The sequence below is a fragment of the Haliotis rufescens genome, unplaced genomic scaffold (assembly GCF_023055435.1).
Source record: "Haliotis rufescens isolate VD_foot unplaced genomic scaffold, xgHalRufe1.0.p SCAF_13, whole genome shotgun sequence".
NCBI classification, from domain to species: Eukaryota; Metazoa; Mollusca; class Gastropoda; order Lepetellida; family Haliotidae; genus Haliotis; species Haliotis rufescens.
This window is the reverse complement of record NW_025963813.1, coordinates 37,805,080-37,825,895: the sequence shown is the minus strand read 5'-3', so window position 1 is coordinate 37,825,895 and position 20,816 is coordinate 37,805,080. Positions and strand designations below refer to the sequence as shown.

Here is a 20,816-nt window from a genome sequence, read left to right as displayed (position 1 = left end):
CGGCTTGACAATGGGATGTTAAAGGGGAACTGTGCTCTACCTAGTTCTAGGCAGTTTAATACTGGGTGAATAAGACACTATCCCTGTAGTAGGGGGCACGGGTGGCCCGGTCGTCTAAGGCGCCGCAATTCGCTGTGCAGAGTTGCGTCCCTTGGGCACGCCAGAAACCTATGATAGTGGGTTCGAATCCCGGTTTGCCCTGATTATGTTTCTAGGTTTGTCAGCACCATACCCGTGCTCGTGGGTTTCACCGAAGTAGTAAATGTCTGAGACTTGCATCACTTCAGGCTTTCCTTTAAGCTGACACGCCGTGATATACCTGTAACACTGTTAAAAGCGGCGTTAAACCCAACCCACTCACTCACTATCCCTGTAGTTTTGGTCATCATTAACTGCTAAATTTGAAACTGTACACACTATAGTATTGGTGTTTAAGGAACTAATCAAATTTGCTGAGACTGCTAATTGGCTTGAGCATAGTCTCCCTTTAATTCCCTAGGACTTTCATTAAAAACAACTATATATATGGACATGTGTGCATCATAATGTTGTTATGATTGTTATTTAAATCATATCAATATCAAGGCACTGCTAAAATTCATGCATTTATTTGAAGTAATGATTTTGGTTGCTGGGGGAATTTATTGCTATTTCGGTGTTTATTAATTATTAAATTGTTTCTTGTAAAATATTCATGTCAAAATATTGAAGGCCATTTGCGAAATGCTAAGTTAAGACATGTTTTGGTCTGCTGTTTCATTTGAACATGTAAAACTTTTAAACCAAAACTGTTTTGATAAACCATTAAATATTATTTTACAAAACTTATCACTTTATGTGAAAATTGTTATCATAGATAAGGAATAAATACAAAGATATACAATGACTGTTTTGTTTCTTTTCTGAACATGTCTGTTCATAGCAGTATCAAGAAAGGCAAGAATGCATTCTACCAGCTGCAATTTTGATTTGGGCTGTGCACAAGTTTCCATATTACTGGAGTAGTGAGTGAGTGAGTTGGGTTTAACCCCGCTTTTAACAGTATTCCAGTTATATCACGGTGTGTCAGCTTAATGTGGGAGGAAAGCCCGAAGTGATGCAGGTCTCAGACGTTTATCACTTCAGTGAAACACACTAGCACCAGTGTGGTGCTGACAAACCTAGAAACATAATCGGGGCGAACCGGGATTCGAACCCACAATCAAGTTTCTGGCGTGCCCAAGGGACGCAACTCTTCACTGCAAATCGCGGCGCCTCAGACGACTGGGCCACCCGTGCCCCTTGAAAGGGTAATGCAATGACAATTACCATTGAATTTGTTTCAATAAATGTCATTTCATTTGCTGGGTCTCAAAGTCTGTATCTTTTTCAGCAGAATTAATACAGGATTTGAACTTTCGTAAATGGAAATGTGTTGCATTACCAACACAGGAACTCGTTATTGGTCAGTAAATAAAAATATATACCCCCTATATGTAAGTAGAGATTCTATACTTACATATAGGGGGTATATAGTTTGGAAATAGTTTTCTGTATTTTCATTTTAGTTTTTGACATTTTCATTTCAGTTTTTGATATTTTCGTTTTAGTTTTTGACATTTTCATTTTAGTTTTTGACATTTTCGTTTTTGTTTTTGACATTTTCATTTTAGTTTTTGACATTATCTTCTTTACACATGATTTATCACATATTTGTAAGACAAAGCGTGTTGATTTGCAAAAGGTTACGATAAAAGTAAGTGAAATATCAAAAAACAGACTCCATGTCCCTTATGGGCCACCGTAGTAATTGGACATTTTTAACACTTGAATTTGAAAGCTCAATTTTTAAGTTGTTGTTTAACGCCGCACTCAGCAATATTCCACCTCTATGACGGCGGTCTGTAAATAATCGAGTCTAGACCAGACAATCCAGTGATTGATATGTCATGAGCATTGATCCACGCAATTGGGATACGATGACATGCATGCACCTAGTCAGCGAGCCAGACCACATACAGAAAGTAGAGTTTTCAAAGTATTTCAGAAAAAAACTATGAGCAAGTTTCAAGATTTATCAATACATGTATTAAAAATATCTTCTCTATGAATATAAGTGGGGGCACGGGTGGCCCAGTCGTCTAAGGCGCCGCAATTCGCAGAGTTGCGTCCCTTGGGCACGCCAGAAACCTATCATTGTGGGTTCGAATCCCGGTTCGCCCCGATTATGTTTCCAGGTTTGTCAGCACCATACCCGTGCTCGTGGGTTTCACCAAAGTGGTAAACGTCTGAGACCTGCATCACTTTCTTCCCACATTAAGCTGACACGCCGCGATATAACTGGAATACTGTTAAAAGCGGCGTTAAACGCAACTCACTCACTCTATGACCTCTTCACTCTTCGGTCAAGAACGCACTCATGTTGAAACAATTACATATCATTTTTCAAAAACCGCATAAACTGACCATTTCAACTCGTTCAGCCACACGCTTTGCTTTAACACCATTTGTTCAAAACTTCAAACTTAAGGTTAAAAAAAAGTTTTAACTGCCAATCAAATAAACTCTTTCCGAGATTTTCGGGATCTTTTTCATAATCGGAAAATTAGTTCTGCTGAGCCCTTTGATATACGTTGTCCTCAATGCGGGATTGAAATAATCAATGTACCGTATAGTGTGTTTTCTTTCAGATATATACCAAATTGATTAAATGACCTATGGAAACAGAGGACACGGGTGGCCCAGTCGTCTTCTAGTTGTTGTTGTTTGTTGTTTAACGCCGCACTCAGCAATATTCCAGATATATGACGTCGGTCTGTAAATAATCGAGTCTGGTCCAGACAATCCAGTGATTGACATCATGATCATCGATCCACGCAATTGGGATCGATGACGCATCAACCAAATCAGCGAGCCTGACGACCTGATCCCGTTAGTCGCCTTTTACGACAAGCACAGTCACCTTTTACGACAAGCATGGGTTGCTGAAGACCTATTCTACCCCGGAATTTTCACAGGTCCAGTTGTCTTCTAAGCCGTATATGGACACCTATTAAGAGTTTAGATTTGTCTATCCGAAACCGCTCATTCTGTTTAATAAGGCTCAGTCACACAGACAATGCGACCGCGATGCAACCTCTTGGCGATTGATTTCCTTTGCGACTGACTGGCGCTGATCAATCAGTGATAGGTTTTGCAACTTGTCAGTGATTGATCGACAACTGTTCACCGCAGATACGGCGAAATGTTTGCAACCGGTTGAGACAGTTCGATGAATTGTCAGCGAATCTTCGGTGACTTGTTGCAACTGAACGGAGACTGGTCGGTGATTAGTTGTCGATCGATCACCGATCAAAACATAATGCTTTTCTGAATCAAATCATTTCTTTGCAAGTTGTCCAGTTTCAGTTGTTCTTCAGTTGCGCCGGTCGATCACCGCCTCATCACTGATCAATCACTGATAGGTCGCCTATTGGTTGCAAAGAGTCATCCTTGTGTAGACGAAACCGATCGCCGGACAATGGAAACCAATCTGTGATTAAAATAAGATCACTTGGGGACCTCTAGGAGACCAATGAAACCTCCGAGCTACCAAATCGGTCGCATCAAGTCTTTTGTGTATGTTCCAAAGACTGGTTGCGACCGAATGGGTTTCGCGACCGCTCTGAAACCTTGTGGCGACCTCAGTGAAACCTTTCAGAGACCCTTGAAACCTCACTGCGATTGTCAAAAATTGGTCGCCAGCAGGTTGCATCGCGATGGCATTGTCTGTGTGACCGAGGTTTTAGTAAACAGAATGAGCGGTTCCGAATGGCCAAATCTAAACTTTTAATAGGTGACCCATATACGGCTTAGAAGAGGGCGGTCGGGTAGCCTTGTGGTTAAAGCTTTAGCTCGTCACGCCGAAGACCCGGTTTCGATTCCTGACATGGGTACAATGTGTGAAGCCAATTTCTGGTGTCCCCCGCCGTGATATTGCTGGAATTTGCTAAAAGCGGCGTAAAACCACACTCACTCACTCACTTTGAAGACCCCAAAAGGGTACAATGTGTGAAGCCAACTTCTGGTGTTCCCCGCCGTTATATTGCTGGAATATTGCTAAAAGCGGCGTAAAAGCATACTCACTCACATTCATATTGAAATGCTGTCACAAGATGTGACTTTTAATTTGTATGTCACAGCAGAATAGAGGTCTTTTTGTCAAGAAGTGTTCTTTTTGTGTGCATCAGTCACTACAGTAGATTTCCTTCTTTTGATCAGTAAGGGCGTTGGGGTAGCCAAGTGGTTAAAGCGTTTGCTCGTTACGCCGAAGCTCTGGGTGCAATGTGTAAAACCCATTTCTGGTGTCCCCCGCCGTGATATTGCTGGAATATTGCTAAACGCGGCGTAAAATCCAACTCGCTCACACTCACTTGATCAGTAAAGAAATACATGCACGCATGTTGAAAAGGATTCATTATGCAGTGTTAAACGATGGCGGTTTTGAGATTTTCCTGCGAATTTTTACAAATACAACTTAAGTTGGTACTAGTGATTCATTTTGCATATTTGAGTCGAATATTCAGCTAACCTGGGGCTCTGTTTGATCACAATCTTTGCTACATCACTCATTCAAGTGGGGGCGGTCGGGTAGCCTAGTGGTTAAAGCGTATGCTCGTCACGCCGAAGACCCGGGTTCGATTCCCGACACGGGTACAATGTCTGAAGCCCATTTCTGGTGTCCCCCGCCTTGGTATTACTTGAATATTGCTAAAAGCGGCGTAAAACCTCACTCACTCACTCATTCAAGTGTTGTTGTTTTTAATTTGTCGGTTTGTTTCTTAGCATTTACAATTGCACCAGGTGCAACAAGATCTACACGCACCTAAATTTCAGTTTCGAACACCAAGGCCTGATTTATTCAGTGCCAAGGCACTGTAGCTTACCGTCTACATTCCGAGTGAGATGAGTCTCGTATGTCGTGAAACCTTACTATCATATTTTCTTTTCCTTCCATTTTTCTACAGAAAACAACACGTTGATGCAATGTATTAATCGTTTTATACTGACCGGGCAAGTAGAGATGACAGAATGACTCGGTATCATCGAGGGGTTTTTTTTATTCTGGCGGCATGGCATATCATATGACATGATCCATGGCGCAAGCGCAGGACACAAGACATACATTGTCATATTAAAGAGGGAACTGTGACACACAAAAGAAAGATTGTCATCCGGAACGAATATATTACATTAATGCCATTGACAAATCCAACTTTCAACATTAACCAGTTTCCGAGAAGTTAGTTGTTTTTGAATGTTGGACAAATGTAATTGAAAACCGACCATATGAAAGCACACTTTGATCGTCAGTCCTGGTGTGTTAAAAGATCATACAACTTTAGAAAATACACACTGCAAAACATAAGGGACGTTTCTGTTAAATAACACAGAGAAGGAAGCCCAAAAGTATTCACCTTCTATGAATCTCACTAAAATGGATCAGTGAGTGGGTATGGCTTGACGCCGCTTTTAGCAATATTCCAGCAATATCACGGCAGGGGACACCAGAAATTGGCTTCACACATTGCACCCATGTCGGGAATCGAACCCGGTCTTCAGCGTGATGAGCGAACGCTTTAACCACTAGGCTACCCGAGCACCCCCTAAAATGGATCAGGTGGGCGGACAAAGTGAATTTGTTGATTACATGTTGTTGTACTCCGACTTAGTGGACTGCTGCTCATCATAATAATAATAATAGCAAATCACTGATTTGTCTGGTCCACACAGGGGCCGTCGGGTAGTCTAGTGGTTAGAGCGTTCGATCGTCCCGCCGAAGACCCGGGTTCAATTCCCGACATGGGTACAATGTGTGAAGCCCATTTCTGGTGTCCCCCGCCGTAATATTGCTGGAATATTGCTAAAAGCAGTGTTAAACTATACTCACTCACCCACTCACTCACTCACTCACTCATGGTCCACACATGCTTATCTACAGCAACCATTACCTTATTGTATGGCGTCAAACACCAATCATTGTGAATACACATGGTTATCTAAACCAACAATTAAAAAGGTCTGAAAACTGCTTATGGAGCTTTAAGCACTAGACACATCCACTGTAGATTTTCAGACCAATCTTGGCATCTTACCCCGCCAACAAAGGAATGTTAGTTCATGTAAATCTCTTGCTATTGTCCAAGTGTGGAAATAATAAAGTTATGTCAAGTTTCTTTGGTGAGCTGAAACTTCTTAATAGTCCCCCTCTGCTCCACCACGAACATGGCGCCCCTGTGTAGGCAGACACTTTTTGGGAAGAGGATGCCATGTTCTTCTGAAAGGACAGTCATGTTATCTTTTCCTTCCCTGACCCACACAACTTTGTTGCTTTCCTTGTCAACTATAAACAGCTTGCCATCGCTGCTACATGTTATCCACTGTAACGGCTGCTGGAGCTCGGTGTCCACTTCCATACCAGGAATCCCTTCTTTGGTTATGGACAGAATCTTCCCCCTTTTTTCAGCAACCAAATAATTATAATCTCCCCAAGGTGACATTGCGATGCATGTTGGGGATTCCAAGAGGTTACAATTCCTGAAACGAGCAATGGTTTTCAGGATGGTTCCCTTCATGTTGATGATGTATAAGGCAGGGGGATGCTCTTCTTGAGCACAAGCTACAACTGCATCAGCATCCACTGTGGCAACACTGAACAATTTCTTTCCAACTTTTATTACCTTCTGCATCTCAAGTTCAGGATTGACCCTGATTGTGTAGATAGCCTTTTGTTCTGGAGACGTAACAGCAATCCTTTCATTTTTAAGCTCTGTGAGTCCCCATGGCTTACCAGGCAGCTCTAAGCGGCTATGATGATCTCCCCCTTCGTCAGTGTAGAAGGACTTGACGCAGCTGTTGTTGTTATCGGTCACAATGATAGTTTCCATGTCTAAGGAATTCATAACAAGGATGCTCTTTATCCAAGGATCATCTTCATCTTCAATCTTACCGTCAGTGGTACCCAGATAGCTCGGAGACAACTCTTCCATCTTATCCTCTTCATCAGACTCCGAGTCCTCCAGATCATCCATGTTTACAAGAACCTCTATGGTCTCAATCCCAGAGATATCGGAATCAGGTGGGGGCAATCTCGGATCATCCGCTTCCTTGAAGTCGAATGTTGTCCTTGCCGATGCCAATGAAGCTTCGTAGCTGCTGTTGATAAATGTCTCCACCTTTGATGACAGCTTGATCGTAACCACTACCTTTTCGCTGTCCTCTTCACCGGAATCTTCAGAGGAGCTGTAATCACTCTCTGCATTAGCAGGTACTGGATAGGATGTATCAAATTTCTCCAACACTTCATCTATTACAGCATCAGTATCCTCTGTTAACTTCTCCTTCTTCTGCTTGATGTTCTCCATGCCTCTGTGATAAATGACATCAATTTTGGATTTTATTTCATTTCGAACTCTCATGGACATTTTCTTTCTTTGACTTGATGACGCATTCTTTTTCAGGTTGATGTTAATGTTATAACATTCATGCTTGAGAGGAGGGCTGGTGGCTATTCTTCTCACTGTATGGTTTTCGCATGTAGGGATCCTTCTGTGGACACGGTGACAGGACTGGCAGAACGTGAGCTGACATGTTGAACATTGAAACTCTGCTTGGACTGCCCTGTCATCATCTCTGCAGATGTCACAATCTGGAGACAGAGTATGATCAGATAGGGTGTGTGTGTGTGAGAGAGTTGGGTTTAACGCCGCTTTTAACAGTATTCCAGTTATATCGCGGCGTGTCAGCTTAATGTGGGAGGAAAGCCCGAAGTGATGCAGGTCTCAGACTTTTACCACTTCGGTGAAACCCACGAGCACGGGTATGGTGCTGAAAAACCTAGAAACATAATCGGGGCGAACCGGGATTCGAACCCACAACCATAGGTTTCTGGTGTTCCCAAGGGACGCAACTCTGCACAGCGAATCCCGTCGCCTTAGACGACTGGGCCACCCGTGCCCCCGATCAGATAGGGAATAATAGCAGACATGGAATATATCAAACATACACCAGACATGGAATAATATATGCATCAGACGTAGAATAACATTTCTACAACCTGTAAAACTGAGACTCTCCCATATGCTGACATGTCATGATCTGGCTGAACTACAGCATCAAACCAAACTCACTCACTCACTCTTTGACATGGATCAACGTATACAGCGTGGACCGCTTGTATTAAGTGTAAGTGTATGATATGTAATTATTTAGTCAATCTGGATCAGTTCTTTGATCCAACAGCTTCAATACATCCTGCCTGGTAGCATTTCACCCCACTGCCACCTCACCAAAGCCTCGCCAAATCACCCAAAGCCTCGCCACCTCACCCAAACCTCGCCACTTCACTCAAGCCTCACCGACTCACTCAAGCCTCACCACCTCACCCAAAGCCTCGCCACCTAACTCAAGCCGCGCCACCTCACTCAAGCCGCGCCAACTCACTCAAGCCGCGCCAACTCACCCAAAGCCTCGCCACCTCACTCAAGCCTCACCACCTCACACAAGCCTCACCGACTCACTCAAGCCGCGCCAACTCACCCATAGCCTCGCCACCTCACCCATAGCCTCACCACCTCACTCAAGCCTCACCACCTCACTCAAGCCTCACCACCTCACTCTAGCCTCACCACCTCACTCAAACCGCGCCAAATCACCCAAAGCCTCACCACCTCACTCAAGCCTCACCGACTCACTCAAGCCTCACCACTTCACTCAAGCCTCACCACCTCACTCAAGCCTCAACGAATCACTCAAGCCTCACCACCTCACTCAAGCCTCACCCCCTCACTCAAGCCTCACCGACTCACTCAAGCCTCACCACTTCACTCAAGCCTCACCACCTCACTCAAGCCTCACCGAATCACTCAAGCCTCACCACCTCACTCAAGCCTCACCACCTCACTCAAGCCTCACCGACTCACTCAAGCCTCACCGACTCACTCAAGCCTCACCACCTCACTCAAGCCTCAACGACTCACTCAAGCCTCACCGACTCACTCAAGCCTCACCACCTCACTCAAGCCGCGCCACCTCACCCAAAGCCTCGCCACCTCACCCATATACATACAGCAATATTCCAGCAATATCACGGCAGGGAACACCAGAAATGGGCTTCACACATTGTACCCATGTTGGGATTCGAACCCGTGACGAGCGAACGCTTTCACCACTAGGCTACCCGACCGCCCCTTAATGTTATATGTAAATTCCATGTATACATCACTATCCGTGGTTCAAGAGGCCACCTGCAACTCCACAGGTGAATGATTTTCATAAAATAAACAAATACTTGACATTTATATTTTTTTATATTTTGACCAACCTTGTGTGGCAAAGCTTGAATAAACCCGTGACACATAAGATTAAAGAGGTGTGGCCTTTGGTCCCCAGCAACATATGTGTGAGTGAGTGAGTTACGATTTAAGTCACACCAGCAACATATGTGGTTAGGTTGGTGGTGATGACGTGTCATTGTACCCTTGAGATGTGAATCGTTGCTCAGAATATCAATCACAGGCGTATTTGGCTTCATTATTTACAGGCCACTATCATATAGCTCGAATATATTGCTGAGTGTGTTATTTAACAGTAAATATACAACTCACATAATCTCAACCATCGCCACTTCTTCCCTATGACCTCTCCTTCCCCTTTCCCCTGAAACATCCACCAGGGCCGTCTCACCTTTGTTGGCAGGCGTGTGCAGGCCCTCCTCGATGGTGTTCCTGATGCTGCAGTTGGTGCGGAGCTGGTTCACCCACTGGCTCACTGGCCGAGAAGGGTCAGCGACCTGGGTCTCTTCTTTGCAGATGGGACATGCAATGCCGGACACACGGGGGTTGTGACGTGTTGATGAATCAAGATACTTCTGGAGACACGTGGAACAGAAGTTGTGGAGACACTGCAGTGTCTTTGGGTCTCGCAGAACCTCAATGCAGATGGAGCAGCTTAGATTGACCTCAATAGCAGTTTCAGCCCCCTCCATCCTGCATGTCATTAACAGAAAATATATTGTGTGATATCACTACCTCCACCCTGCATGTCATTAACAGAAAATATATTGTGTGACATCACTACCTCCACCCTGCATGTCATTAACAGAAAAAATAATGTGTGATGATATCACTACTCCCTCCACCCTGCATGTCATTAACAGAAAATATATTGTGTGATATCACGACTCCCTCCACCCTACATGCCATTAACAGAAAATATAATGTGTGATATCACTACTCCCTTCACCCTGCATGTCATTAACAGAAAATATAATGTGTGATGATATTACTACTCCCTCCACTCTGCATGTCATTAAGAGAAAATATAATATGTGATATCACTACTCCCTCCACCATGCATGTCATTAACATAAAATATAATGTGTGATATCACTAATCCCTCCACCCTGCATGTCATTAACAGAAAATATAATGTGTGATATCACTACCTCCACCCTGAATGTCATTAACAGAAAATATAATGTGTGATATCACTAATCCCTCCACCCTGCATGTCATTAACAGAAAATATAATGTGTGATATCACTACCTCCACCCTGCATATCATTAAGAGAAAATATAATGTGTGATATCACTACTCCCTCCATCCTGCATGTCATTAACAGAAAATATAATGTGTGATATCACTACTCGTTTCACCCTGAATGTCATTAACAGAAAATGAAATGTGTGATGATATCACTACTCCCTCCATCCTGCATGTCATTAACAGAAAATGAAATGTGTGATGATATCACTACTCCCTCCATCCTGCATGTCATTAACAGAAAATGAAATTTGTGATGATATCACTACTCCCTTCACCCTGCATGTCATTAACAGAAAATATAATATGTGATATCATTTACTCCCTCCATCCTGCAAATCATTAACAGAAAATATAATGTGTGATGATATCACTACTCCCTCCATCCTGCATGTCATTAACAGAAAATATAATGTGTGATGATATCACTACCTCCACCCTGAATGTCATTAAGAGAAAATATAATGTGTGATATCAAGACTCCCTCCACCCTGCATGTCATTAACAGAAAATATAATGTGTGATGATATCACTACTCCCTCCATCCTGCATGTCATTAACAGAAAATATAATGTGTGATGATATCACTACTCCCTCCATCCTGCATGTCATTAAGAGAAAATGAAATGTGTGATGATATCACTACTCCCTTCACCCTGCATATCATTAACAGAAAATATAATGTGTGACATCACTACTCCCTCCACCCTGCATGTCATTAACAGAAAATATAATGTGTGATATCACTACCTCCACCCTGCATGTCATTAACAGAAAAAATAATGTGTGATGATATCAAGACTCCCTTCACCCTGCATGTCATTAAGAGATAATAAAATGTGGGATATCACTACTCCCTCCACCCTGCATGTCATGAACAGAAAATATAATGTGTGATATCACTACTCGTTTCACCCTGAATGTCATGAACAGAAACTATAATGTGTGATGATATCACTACTCCTTCAACCCTTCATGTCATTACCAGCAAATATAATGTTTGATGATATCACTACTCCCTCCACCCTTCATATCACAAACTTCTCTGAGAATAGGTGTGATGACATCACTATACTCCCTCCATCTTGCATGGCATAAACAGAGAATATATTGTGAGAAGATATCACTACACTCCCTCTATCTTATACATGCATGTTATACATAGAGGATATCCCATGTGAGAGATGTCACTAAACACCCACCAAGCATAGCTAGTTTTCCAACAAACAGTACGCCATGTATTTCCAGGAATCCTACTTTCGGTTTCAGGAAACGACAAGGGTGTATTAAACGATGTAATATTAGAAACGTGCGATAAGAGATACTTGATACCAATGTTCAGAGTAACGTATTTTGTTTCCTCCAATGCAAACAGAATCAAGTTGTATGTTGTAACCCTAAGCCATATCTGTTAATAACGTACATGCATATTAGATGCGCGGTGTCCGAGAATATTCGCCATATATAATACACTGTTTGTTGCAAGGCATTTCGTGTTGCAGTCAGTTCTATACAAGGCTAGACGCATACTGTTACGCTGTCATGACTCGCGCCAGTGCCGACAATGTATATTCTACCGGTAATATAATGTCACACAGTTCGTTTTGGGTTAGAAATGTCTTTGACGTTCAAGTATGATAAAATCCGATTTCTATTCAATTCTATCCGATCACCTCAAACGGCGTGAAAAATACGAAATAAAATCTACATTGAACAAGACATGCATTAAACGCTACCTTATTGGCACAGTGACGACGCAGGTCCTACCTCGTCATGATGAGACGGAGCCCGGTTATCAGCCCTGCGCTCAGTACCTGGTTTTCGGCTCTCACCGCGCGCTGTCAACGCGTCATGATTAGACAGAGCCCGGTTATCAGCCCTGCGCTCAGTGTCACTCTGATCTCATATATACACATGTACTATCCGGAGACAACTTATTCCCGTCGGTTATTTATTTGAAACACCTGTCGACAGATTCGCTGTTGTCAGTTATGCCATGTAGACATACCCTGTCCGACCTCTACATTAAGAATAATCTGTCATTCTGTCATCTGGCGCGATTGATGACAGCGTAACAGTAGGCGTCTAGCCTTGTATAGAACTGCCTGCAACACCAAATGCCTTGCAACAAACAGTGTATTACATATGGCGATTACTCTCGGACATCGCGCATCTTATATTCATGCACCTTATTAACAGATATGGCTTAGGGTTACAACATACAACTTGATTTTGTTTATACTGGAGGACAAAATACGATCTCATATCGCACGTTTCTAATTTTACATCATTTAATACACCCTTGTCGTTTCCTGAAACCGAAAGTAGGATTCCTGGAAATACATGGCGTACTGTTTGATGGAAAACTAGCTATGCTTGGTGGGTTTTTAGTGACATCTCTCACATGGGATATCCTCTATGTATAACATGCATGTATAAGATAGAGGGAGTGTAGTGATATCTTCTCACAATATATTCTCTGTTTATGCCATGCAAGATGGAGGGAGTATAGTGATGTGATCACACCTATTCTCAGAGAAGTTTGTGATATGAAGGGTGGAGGGAGTAGTGATATCATCAAACATTACTTTTTCTGTTAATGACATGCAGGGTGGAGGTAGTGATATCATCAAACATTATATTTTCTGTTAATGACATGCAGGGTTGAGGGAGTAGCGATATCATCACATATTATATTTTATGTTAATGACATGCAGGGTGGAGGTAGTGATATCATCAAGCATTATATTTTATGTTAATGACATTCAGGGTGGAGGTAGTGATATCATCACACATTATATTTTCTGGTAATGAAGTTTACGTCGCAAAGGCTTTCAGCCTTAGCACGACGTTCAATACAAAATGATCTATCAGTAATATACTCATCATGTCAAGACAATTTGACAATTTAAATGTATAGGCATTTCTAGTAGAAACAAACAAACAAAAATGAAATGTAGATACTCCTGATCTAGATGCGAAAGTTTCAAAACAACTAATTATTTCTGGACATATCGGATTTACTTAGTAATTAACTACGCACTCGTAGACTTTGATAGATGTATTGTAATATCACGTGCTGACTGGTTCTACCAGAGCCAAACGTGTACGTCCAGTCCAGCATCACGTCAGGCTTTCCTCCCACATCAAGCCCGACCCGTCATATAACTGGAATACTGTTCAACACAGCGTTAACCTCCTAAACTGGGGTACTTGACTACAGTGGAGAGTGATGTTCATTTGTAGCAGCAAATGTTATGCTCAATATCAAATATTATTTCCTCAAGTATCAGCGAAACATTATCTACAGAACATGGTTCGTAGACAACCGGCTCTTACATGCTGAACAGCAAAAGATACACGAATAATAAAATGTGTTACCTGAAACATATTTTGTTATGTATGCACAGACGATGTGTGGCAGTTACACTAATGGCGGATACACTCGATGTCAAATGCAGTCTGACTCATTCGTGACCAACCCTTGCCATTCCGGCACAAGCCAAACGGAGACTGGTGACCAACCGTAGGAATACATATCGGTATGTACAAAGACATGTAAACTGTATACAAACTCTGCCCGATATAAAATACAACAGCTTTGGTTCAGTTGACATAAAAGTAAATAAATAAATTCTATGGGAATAACTTAGTTCGTTACCGTTCGAATAAGCCAGAATCAATGTATACTGACACACAATGAAAACGCATCAAGCATCAAACATCGAGACGTTAAATGAGATTCTGTTCCGTATGACGACATTGATATGTTTGAATATACCATATTTTTGTGGACATTTCACCAAATATTGCACAAATTCAAAAATATGTTTTCAAAGTGTCAGTACACAAATTGGTCATTACTACATCAAAGATACATATATTGTAATAAATGTTGGAGTAAGAATGTTCACGATTTTCGAAATAATCCGTTCGAATCTCATGTCTTTGGGAGCACGGGTGGTCCAGTCGTCTAAGGTGATTCACTGTGCAGAGTTGCGTCCCTTGGGCACGCCAGAAACCTATGATTGTGGGTCCGAGTCCCGGTTCGCCCCGATAATGTTTCTAGGTTTGTCAGCACCATGCCCGTGCTCACATAGGTAAAGTTCATATGTTTTTATAGACCCTCTGGACACAATTCATGTAAGTTTACACATATGAAGCGTGAACTACGCCTGGCATGGCGACTCCTGTCAATTTGAAAGGAAATTGAAAAGGAAAACGAATGATTACATCATATTTTCAAGTTAACGTGACTGAAACTGATAAATCTATCGACCAAGAAAAAGAAATCAAAAGTTGTGAATGTTCAAACATGTGTATTTAAGGAGTCATAGTTACTAGAATATGACTGGTTGCGATCCTCCAAATCGTCAGACACAATGTTTTGTGATCTGCTGATGGAAATAATGATTATGTTTATGACAGACAGAAGTTTTACCGAAAGAATATTAAAGCGCATAGTGATTCTCACAGACGTAGAAAATGGAGAGACTACTATTTGTATTAAAATACGTCCCCTTCTAAATTGAGTTATTACGCTACAATTTCATGCGGTAGATACCAAAACTGATAAGAAAAATGTGGTTTTGGAAACATTGAAAGGGTTACATCGACTATCCAACTATGTTAAAATAACCACATGGGTGTCGCGCATGCGCGTGATGTAGCACCCTAACAGAGGCCTCTGACATTAATCAAGACACCTTCAAACGGTTGTATGTCCCTAACGACCCCTTATAGGTGTGTCGGATTTGGTATCAAACGTCTTAAAATTTGGAGAGCTTTCCAACGAGCCATCATGCACTAAAATCGCTTGATATTTGAGAAAAGCGTGTTTTTCATCTCTCCAGCAAAAGTACATCCAAGTAAGGAAATCGAAAACACTTGGTCGGCATTGCGAGTTTGAGAAACGTGCCAATTTTCGTTCTGGGCTTAAATGTGCAGGCTTTTTGAAACACTTTGCAGTGAACAAATCTCTTGAAATCGTTTGGAAACATTGAAAGGTTACACTATCTATCCAACTATGTTAATCTAACCACAAGGGTGTCGGTAGCACCCTAACAGAGGCCCACACATCTTAAACTCTGTCTCCAACAGCCTCGACCCACACATCTTCAACTGTCGCCAACAGCCTCGGCCCACACATCATCAACTCTGTCACCAACAGCCTCGGCCCACACATCGTCAACTCTGTCACCAACAGCCTCGGCCCACACATCGTCAACTCTGTCACCAACAGCCTCGGCCCACACATCTTCAACTCTGTCACCAACAGCCTCGGCCCACACATCGTCAACTCTGTCACCAACAGCCTCGGCCCACACATCTTCAACTCTGTCACCAACAGCCTCGGCCCACACATCTTCAACTCTGTCACCAACAGCCTCGGCCCACACATCTTCAACTCTGTCACCAACAGCCTCGGCCCACACATCGTCAACTCTGTCACCAACAGCCTCGGCCCACACATCTTCAAATCACCAACAGCCTCCGCCCACACATCTTCAACTCTGTCACCAACATCTTCGGCCCACACATCTTCAACTCTGTCACCAACAGCCTCGGCCCACACATCTTCAAATCACCAACAGCCTCGGCCCACACATCGTCAATTCTGTCACCAGCAGCCTCGGCCCACACATCTTCAACTCTGTCACCAACAGCCTCGGCCCACACATCGTCAACTCTCTTACCAACAGCCTCGGCCCACACATCATCAACTCTGTCACCAACAGCCTCGGCCCACAAATCTTCAACTCTGTCACCAACAGCCTCGGCCCACACATCATCAACCCTGTCACCAACAGCCTCGACCCACACATCGTCAACTCTGTCACCAACAGCCTCGGTCCGCACATCTTCAACTGTCGCCAACAGCCTCGGTCCACACATCTTCAACTCTGTCACCAACAGCCTCGGCCCACACATCTTCAACTCTGTCACCAACAGCCTCGGCCCACACATCTTCAAATCACCAACAGCCTCCGCCCACACATCTTCAACTCTGTCACCAACATCTTCGGCCCACACATCTTCAACTCTGTCACCAACAGCCTCGGCCCACACATCTTCAAATCACCAACAGCCTCGGCCCACACATCGTCAATTCTGTCACCAACAGCCTCGGCCCACACATCGTCAATTCTGTCACCAGCAGCCTCGGCCCACACATCTTCAACTCTGTCACCAACAGCCTCGGCCCACACATCGTCAACTCTCTTACCAACAGCCTCGGCCCCCACATCGTCAACTCTGTCACCAACAGCCTCGGCCCACACATCATCAACTCTGTCACCAACAGCCTCGGCCCACACATCTTCAACTGTCGCCAACAGCCTCGGCCCACACATCTTCAACTGTCGCCAACAGCCTCGGCCCACACATCGTCAACTCTGTCACCAAAGCCTCGGCCCACACATCTTCAACTCTGTCACCAACAGCCTCGGCCCACACATCTTCAACTCTGTCACCAACAGCCTCGGCCAACACATCGTCAACTCTGTCACCAAAGCCTCGGCCCACACATCTTCAACTCTGTCACCAACAGCCTCGGCCCACACATCTTCAACTCTGTCACCAACAGCCTCGGCCCACACATCGTCAACTCTGTAACCAACAGCCTCGGCCCACACATCTTCAACTCTGTCACCAACAGCCTCGGCCAACACATCGTCAACTCTGTCACCAAAGCCTCGGCCCACACATCTTCAACTCTGTCACCAACAGCCTCGGCCCACACATCATCAACTTTGTCACCAGCAGCCTAGGCTACTGAATCTCAACATAAACAATGTGATGCAAGACAACATTGTTTAGCATTTAGACTGCCGAATAGCACAAATGTGTACATATGAAATGCATAAATCGTTATGAAAGTACTTTAAAAAAAAAGATTCCTATAGTTTGTGATTGTCGGGCTCGGTGATCAAAGGGAATCAAGCTTGGTATTAGGGACAGACGGGAAACTTTGACCAGGTTTCCGAAAGGCGAGGTATGAGCCCTTTTGTGCAGCGTGTCCAGCTCCTTTCTGAAATTGTTGTTAAACACACGAGGCGCACGTAAAATCTCTTCCGTTAGCCACACTTCCTCAATGACATCTACCAGCTGCAGCAGCAGCATCGGAAACACTCGGAACCGATTTTGTCTTTAAAAGAAGTTTTTATCCCGTAAAATCCTGTACGTCCTTTTTTTGTCTTTACAAGAAATTTCTTTATGTAAGATCCTGTACACCCGTATTTTGTGTTTTACAAGCAACTTCATCCCGTAGCATCCCATACACCCGCATTTCGTGTTTTACAAGCAGTTTCATCCCGTAACATCCTGTACACCCGTATTTTGTGTTTACAAGCAGTTTCATCCCGTAACATCCCATACACCCGTATGTTGTGTTTTCAGCAGTTTCATCCCGTAACATCCCATACACCAGTATGTTGTGTTTTACAAGCAGTTTCATCCCGTAACATCCTGTACACCCGTATGTTGTGTTTACAAGTAGTTTCATCCCGTAACATCCCTTACACCCGTATGTTGTGATTACAGCAGTTTCAGCCCGTAACATCCCATACACCCGTATGTTGTGTTTACAGCAGTTTCATCCCGTAACATCCCATACACCAGTATTTCGTGTTTTACAAGTAGTTTCATCCCGTAACATCCCTTACACCCGAATGTTGTGTTTACAAGCAGTTTCATCCCATAACATCCCATACACCAGTATTTCGTGTTTTACAAGTAGTTTCATCCCGTAACATCCCTTACACCCGTATGTTGTGTTTACAGCAGTTTCATCCCGTAACATCCCATACACCAGTATTTCGTGTTTTACAAGCAGTTTCATCCCGTAACATCCTATACACCCGTATGTTGTGTTTACAAGAAGTTTCATCCCGTAACATCCTGAACACCCGTATGTTGTGTTTACAAGCAGTTTCACCCTGTAACATCCCATGCTACCGAATGTTGTGTTTACAAGCAGTTTCATCCCGTAACATCCCACACACCAGTATGTTGTGTTGACAGCAGTTTCACCCTGTAACATCCCATACACCTGTATGTTGGGTTTACAAGCAGTTTCATCCCGTAACATCCTGTACACCCGTATGTTGTGTTTACAAGTAGTTTCATCCCGTAACATCCCATACACCTGTATGTTGGGTTTACAAGCAGTTTCATCCCGTAACATCCTGTACACCCGTATGTTGTGTTTACAAGTAGTTTCATCCCGTAACATCCCATACACCCGTATGTTGTGTTTACAGCAGTTTCATCCCGTAACATCCCATACACCCGTATGTTGTGTTTACAGCAGTTTCATCCCATAACATCCCATACACCCGTATGTTGTGTTTACAAGCAGTTTCATCCCGTAACATCCTGGATTGCCGTATTTTATGCTTACAAGCAGCTTCATCCCGTAACATCCTTTATCATGCAATGGGTAGGTTTCTCGGCAGGACAAAGCCAACGGATAAAAACGATATTCGTTGGGGTCATATGCGGATAGAGATGCAAATATCAAAGGTCAAGTAGGGACTACTTTCAGTGTTTATAAACAAACATGGCGTCGCCCTCGTCATTTGGCGATCGAGTCAGAATTAACCATCGGGAATCTGGATAAACTACAGGGATAATTGCTATCATTATCAAAAGAACAGTATAATATACTTAAAATCAATGTCTAACTGTGACGTAGCTAAGACATTTTATAAGTTTTGGCAACTTTGGAGATATAAATTTCGAAACAATTCTGCGAGGGCCAAGCGGGATCAGTAGCCATATCTGTGCTTGTCGACCTCTGCGGCTTGAAACCTTTTCCACAAATTAAAAAAGTTGGATTTTGCCAAAATATGTTTGAATTGTTACCTTGTTTCGTTTTGTCGCTGTGTGTACATCTGATTGCACTTCTTAACGTTATGACAGGACATGCAGACTGGCAACAACGTCTGAGCGTGGCCGTGACGTCTCATAGACTAGGGTTAGAGTAGCTTCCCTTTGACAAAGGGCAGTTACTCTAGCGGACAGACCGATGGATTGGCGCGAAATGCAAGTGAAAACAATTGTTGTTTTGCGTATATATATGTTGCTTCGCCACTGTATAAGAAACAGATTTCAGTTGGAACTATATTGGCTACTGTCACTGTCCGACTACCACACCACTTACCCTGTGACGTAATAAATATTCATGCGCGCATTCCAGGAAAACTCGCAATTTTTAGGTAATGTTTGTGAGAGAGGGAAAGCGATTTTCAAGCACAGAATTAAAGAATGACATTATATAATAAAGAGGTTATCACGCTTGTGTGTTTGGGAATGGTAAATATCCTGTATTAGGTATAAACACTATGTATTTTGCTCGCCAAGGCTCGCTTAATACAATGTTTATTCCTGATGCAGGATATTTACCATCCCCAAACACACTCGCGTGATAACCTCTACCTACCCGTATTTCGTGTTTTGCAAGCAGTTTCATCCCGTAACATCCTGTACACCCGTATGTAGTGCTTACAAGCAGTTTCATCCCGTAACAACCTGCACAGCCGTATTGTATGTTTACAAGCAGCTTCATCCCATAACATCCCTTACACCCGTATTTCGAGTTTTGCAAGCAGTTTCATCCCGTAACATCCGGAACACCCGTATGTAGTGCTTACAAGCAGTTTCATCCCGTAACAACCTGCACAGCCGTATTGTATGTTTACAAGCAGCTTAACATCCCTTACACCCGTATTTCGAGTTTTGCAAGCAGTTTCATCCCGTAACATCCTGTACACCCGTATGTTGTGTTTACAAGCAGTTTCACCCCGTAACAACCTGCACAGCCGTATTTTATGTTTACAAGCAGTTTCATCCCGTAACATCCCATGCACCCGTATGTTGTGTTTACAAGCAGTTTCAACCCGTTACATCCTGTACATCCGTATTTTATGTTTACAAGCAGTCTCATCCCGTAACATCCTGTACAGCCGTATTTTATGTTTACAAGCAGTTTCAACCCGTACTATCCTGTGCTTTCCGTATTTTATGTTTACAAGCAGTTTCTTCCCGTAACATCCTGTACAGCCGTATTTTATGTTTACAAGCAGTTTCAACCCGTAACATCCTGTGCTTTCCGTATTTTATGTTTACATGCAGTTTCATCCCGTAACATCCTGTACATGCATATTTTGTGTTTACAAGCAGTTTCATCCCGGAACATCCCATACACCCGTATGTAGTGCTTACAAGCAGTTTCTTCCCGTAACAACCTGCACAGC

The 20,816-nt window shown here is 43.2% G+C and overlaps 1 protein-coding gene across 4 annotated transcripts; it reads right to left on the bottom strand.

Moving 5' to 3' along the window:
• Positions 1–5,002: 5,002 nt before the first annotated feature.
• Positions 5,003–12,455, bottom strand: LOC124123545. Of its 4 annotated transcripts, none has more exons than XM_048394525.1 (3): positions 12,328–12,455; positions 9,703–10,004; positions 5,003–7,666 (listed from the first exon to the last, which is right to left on the bottom strand). In XM_048394525.1, exons 1-3 carry the CDS (start codon positions 12,333–12,335, stop codon positions 6,186–6,188), a joined length of 1,791 nt encoding a protein of 596 aa, XP_048250482.1. In that variant the 5' UTR covers positions 12,336–12,455; the 3' UTR covers positions 5,003–6,185. The 4 variants fall into 4 exon arrangements, with proteins under 4 accessions (XP_048250482.1, XP_048250484.1, XP_048250483.1 ...); XM_048394527.1 differs by having other exon boundaries at positions 12,375–12,434; XM_048394526.1 differs by having other exon boundaries at positions 12,297–12,430.
• Positions 12,456–20,816: the final 8,361 nt, after the last annotated feature.

What these genes read in the sequence shown, in the direction of transcription:
- LOC124123545 (XM_048394525.1), bottom strand. An exon ending in GCACACGCCTGCCAACAAAG is followed by an intron (nt 7,667 to 9,702) that starts GTGAGACGGCCC and finishes CTCTGTCTCCAG; the next exon opens with ATTGTGACATCTGCAGAGAT.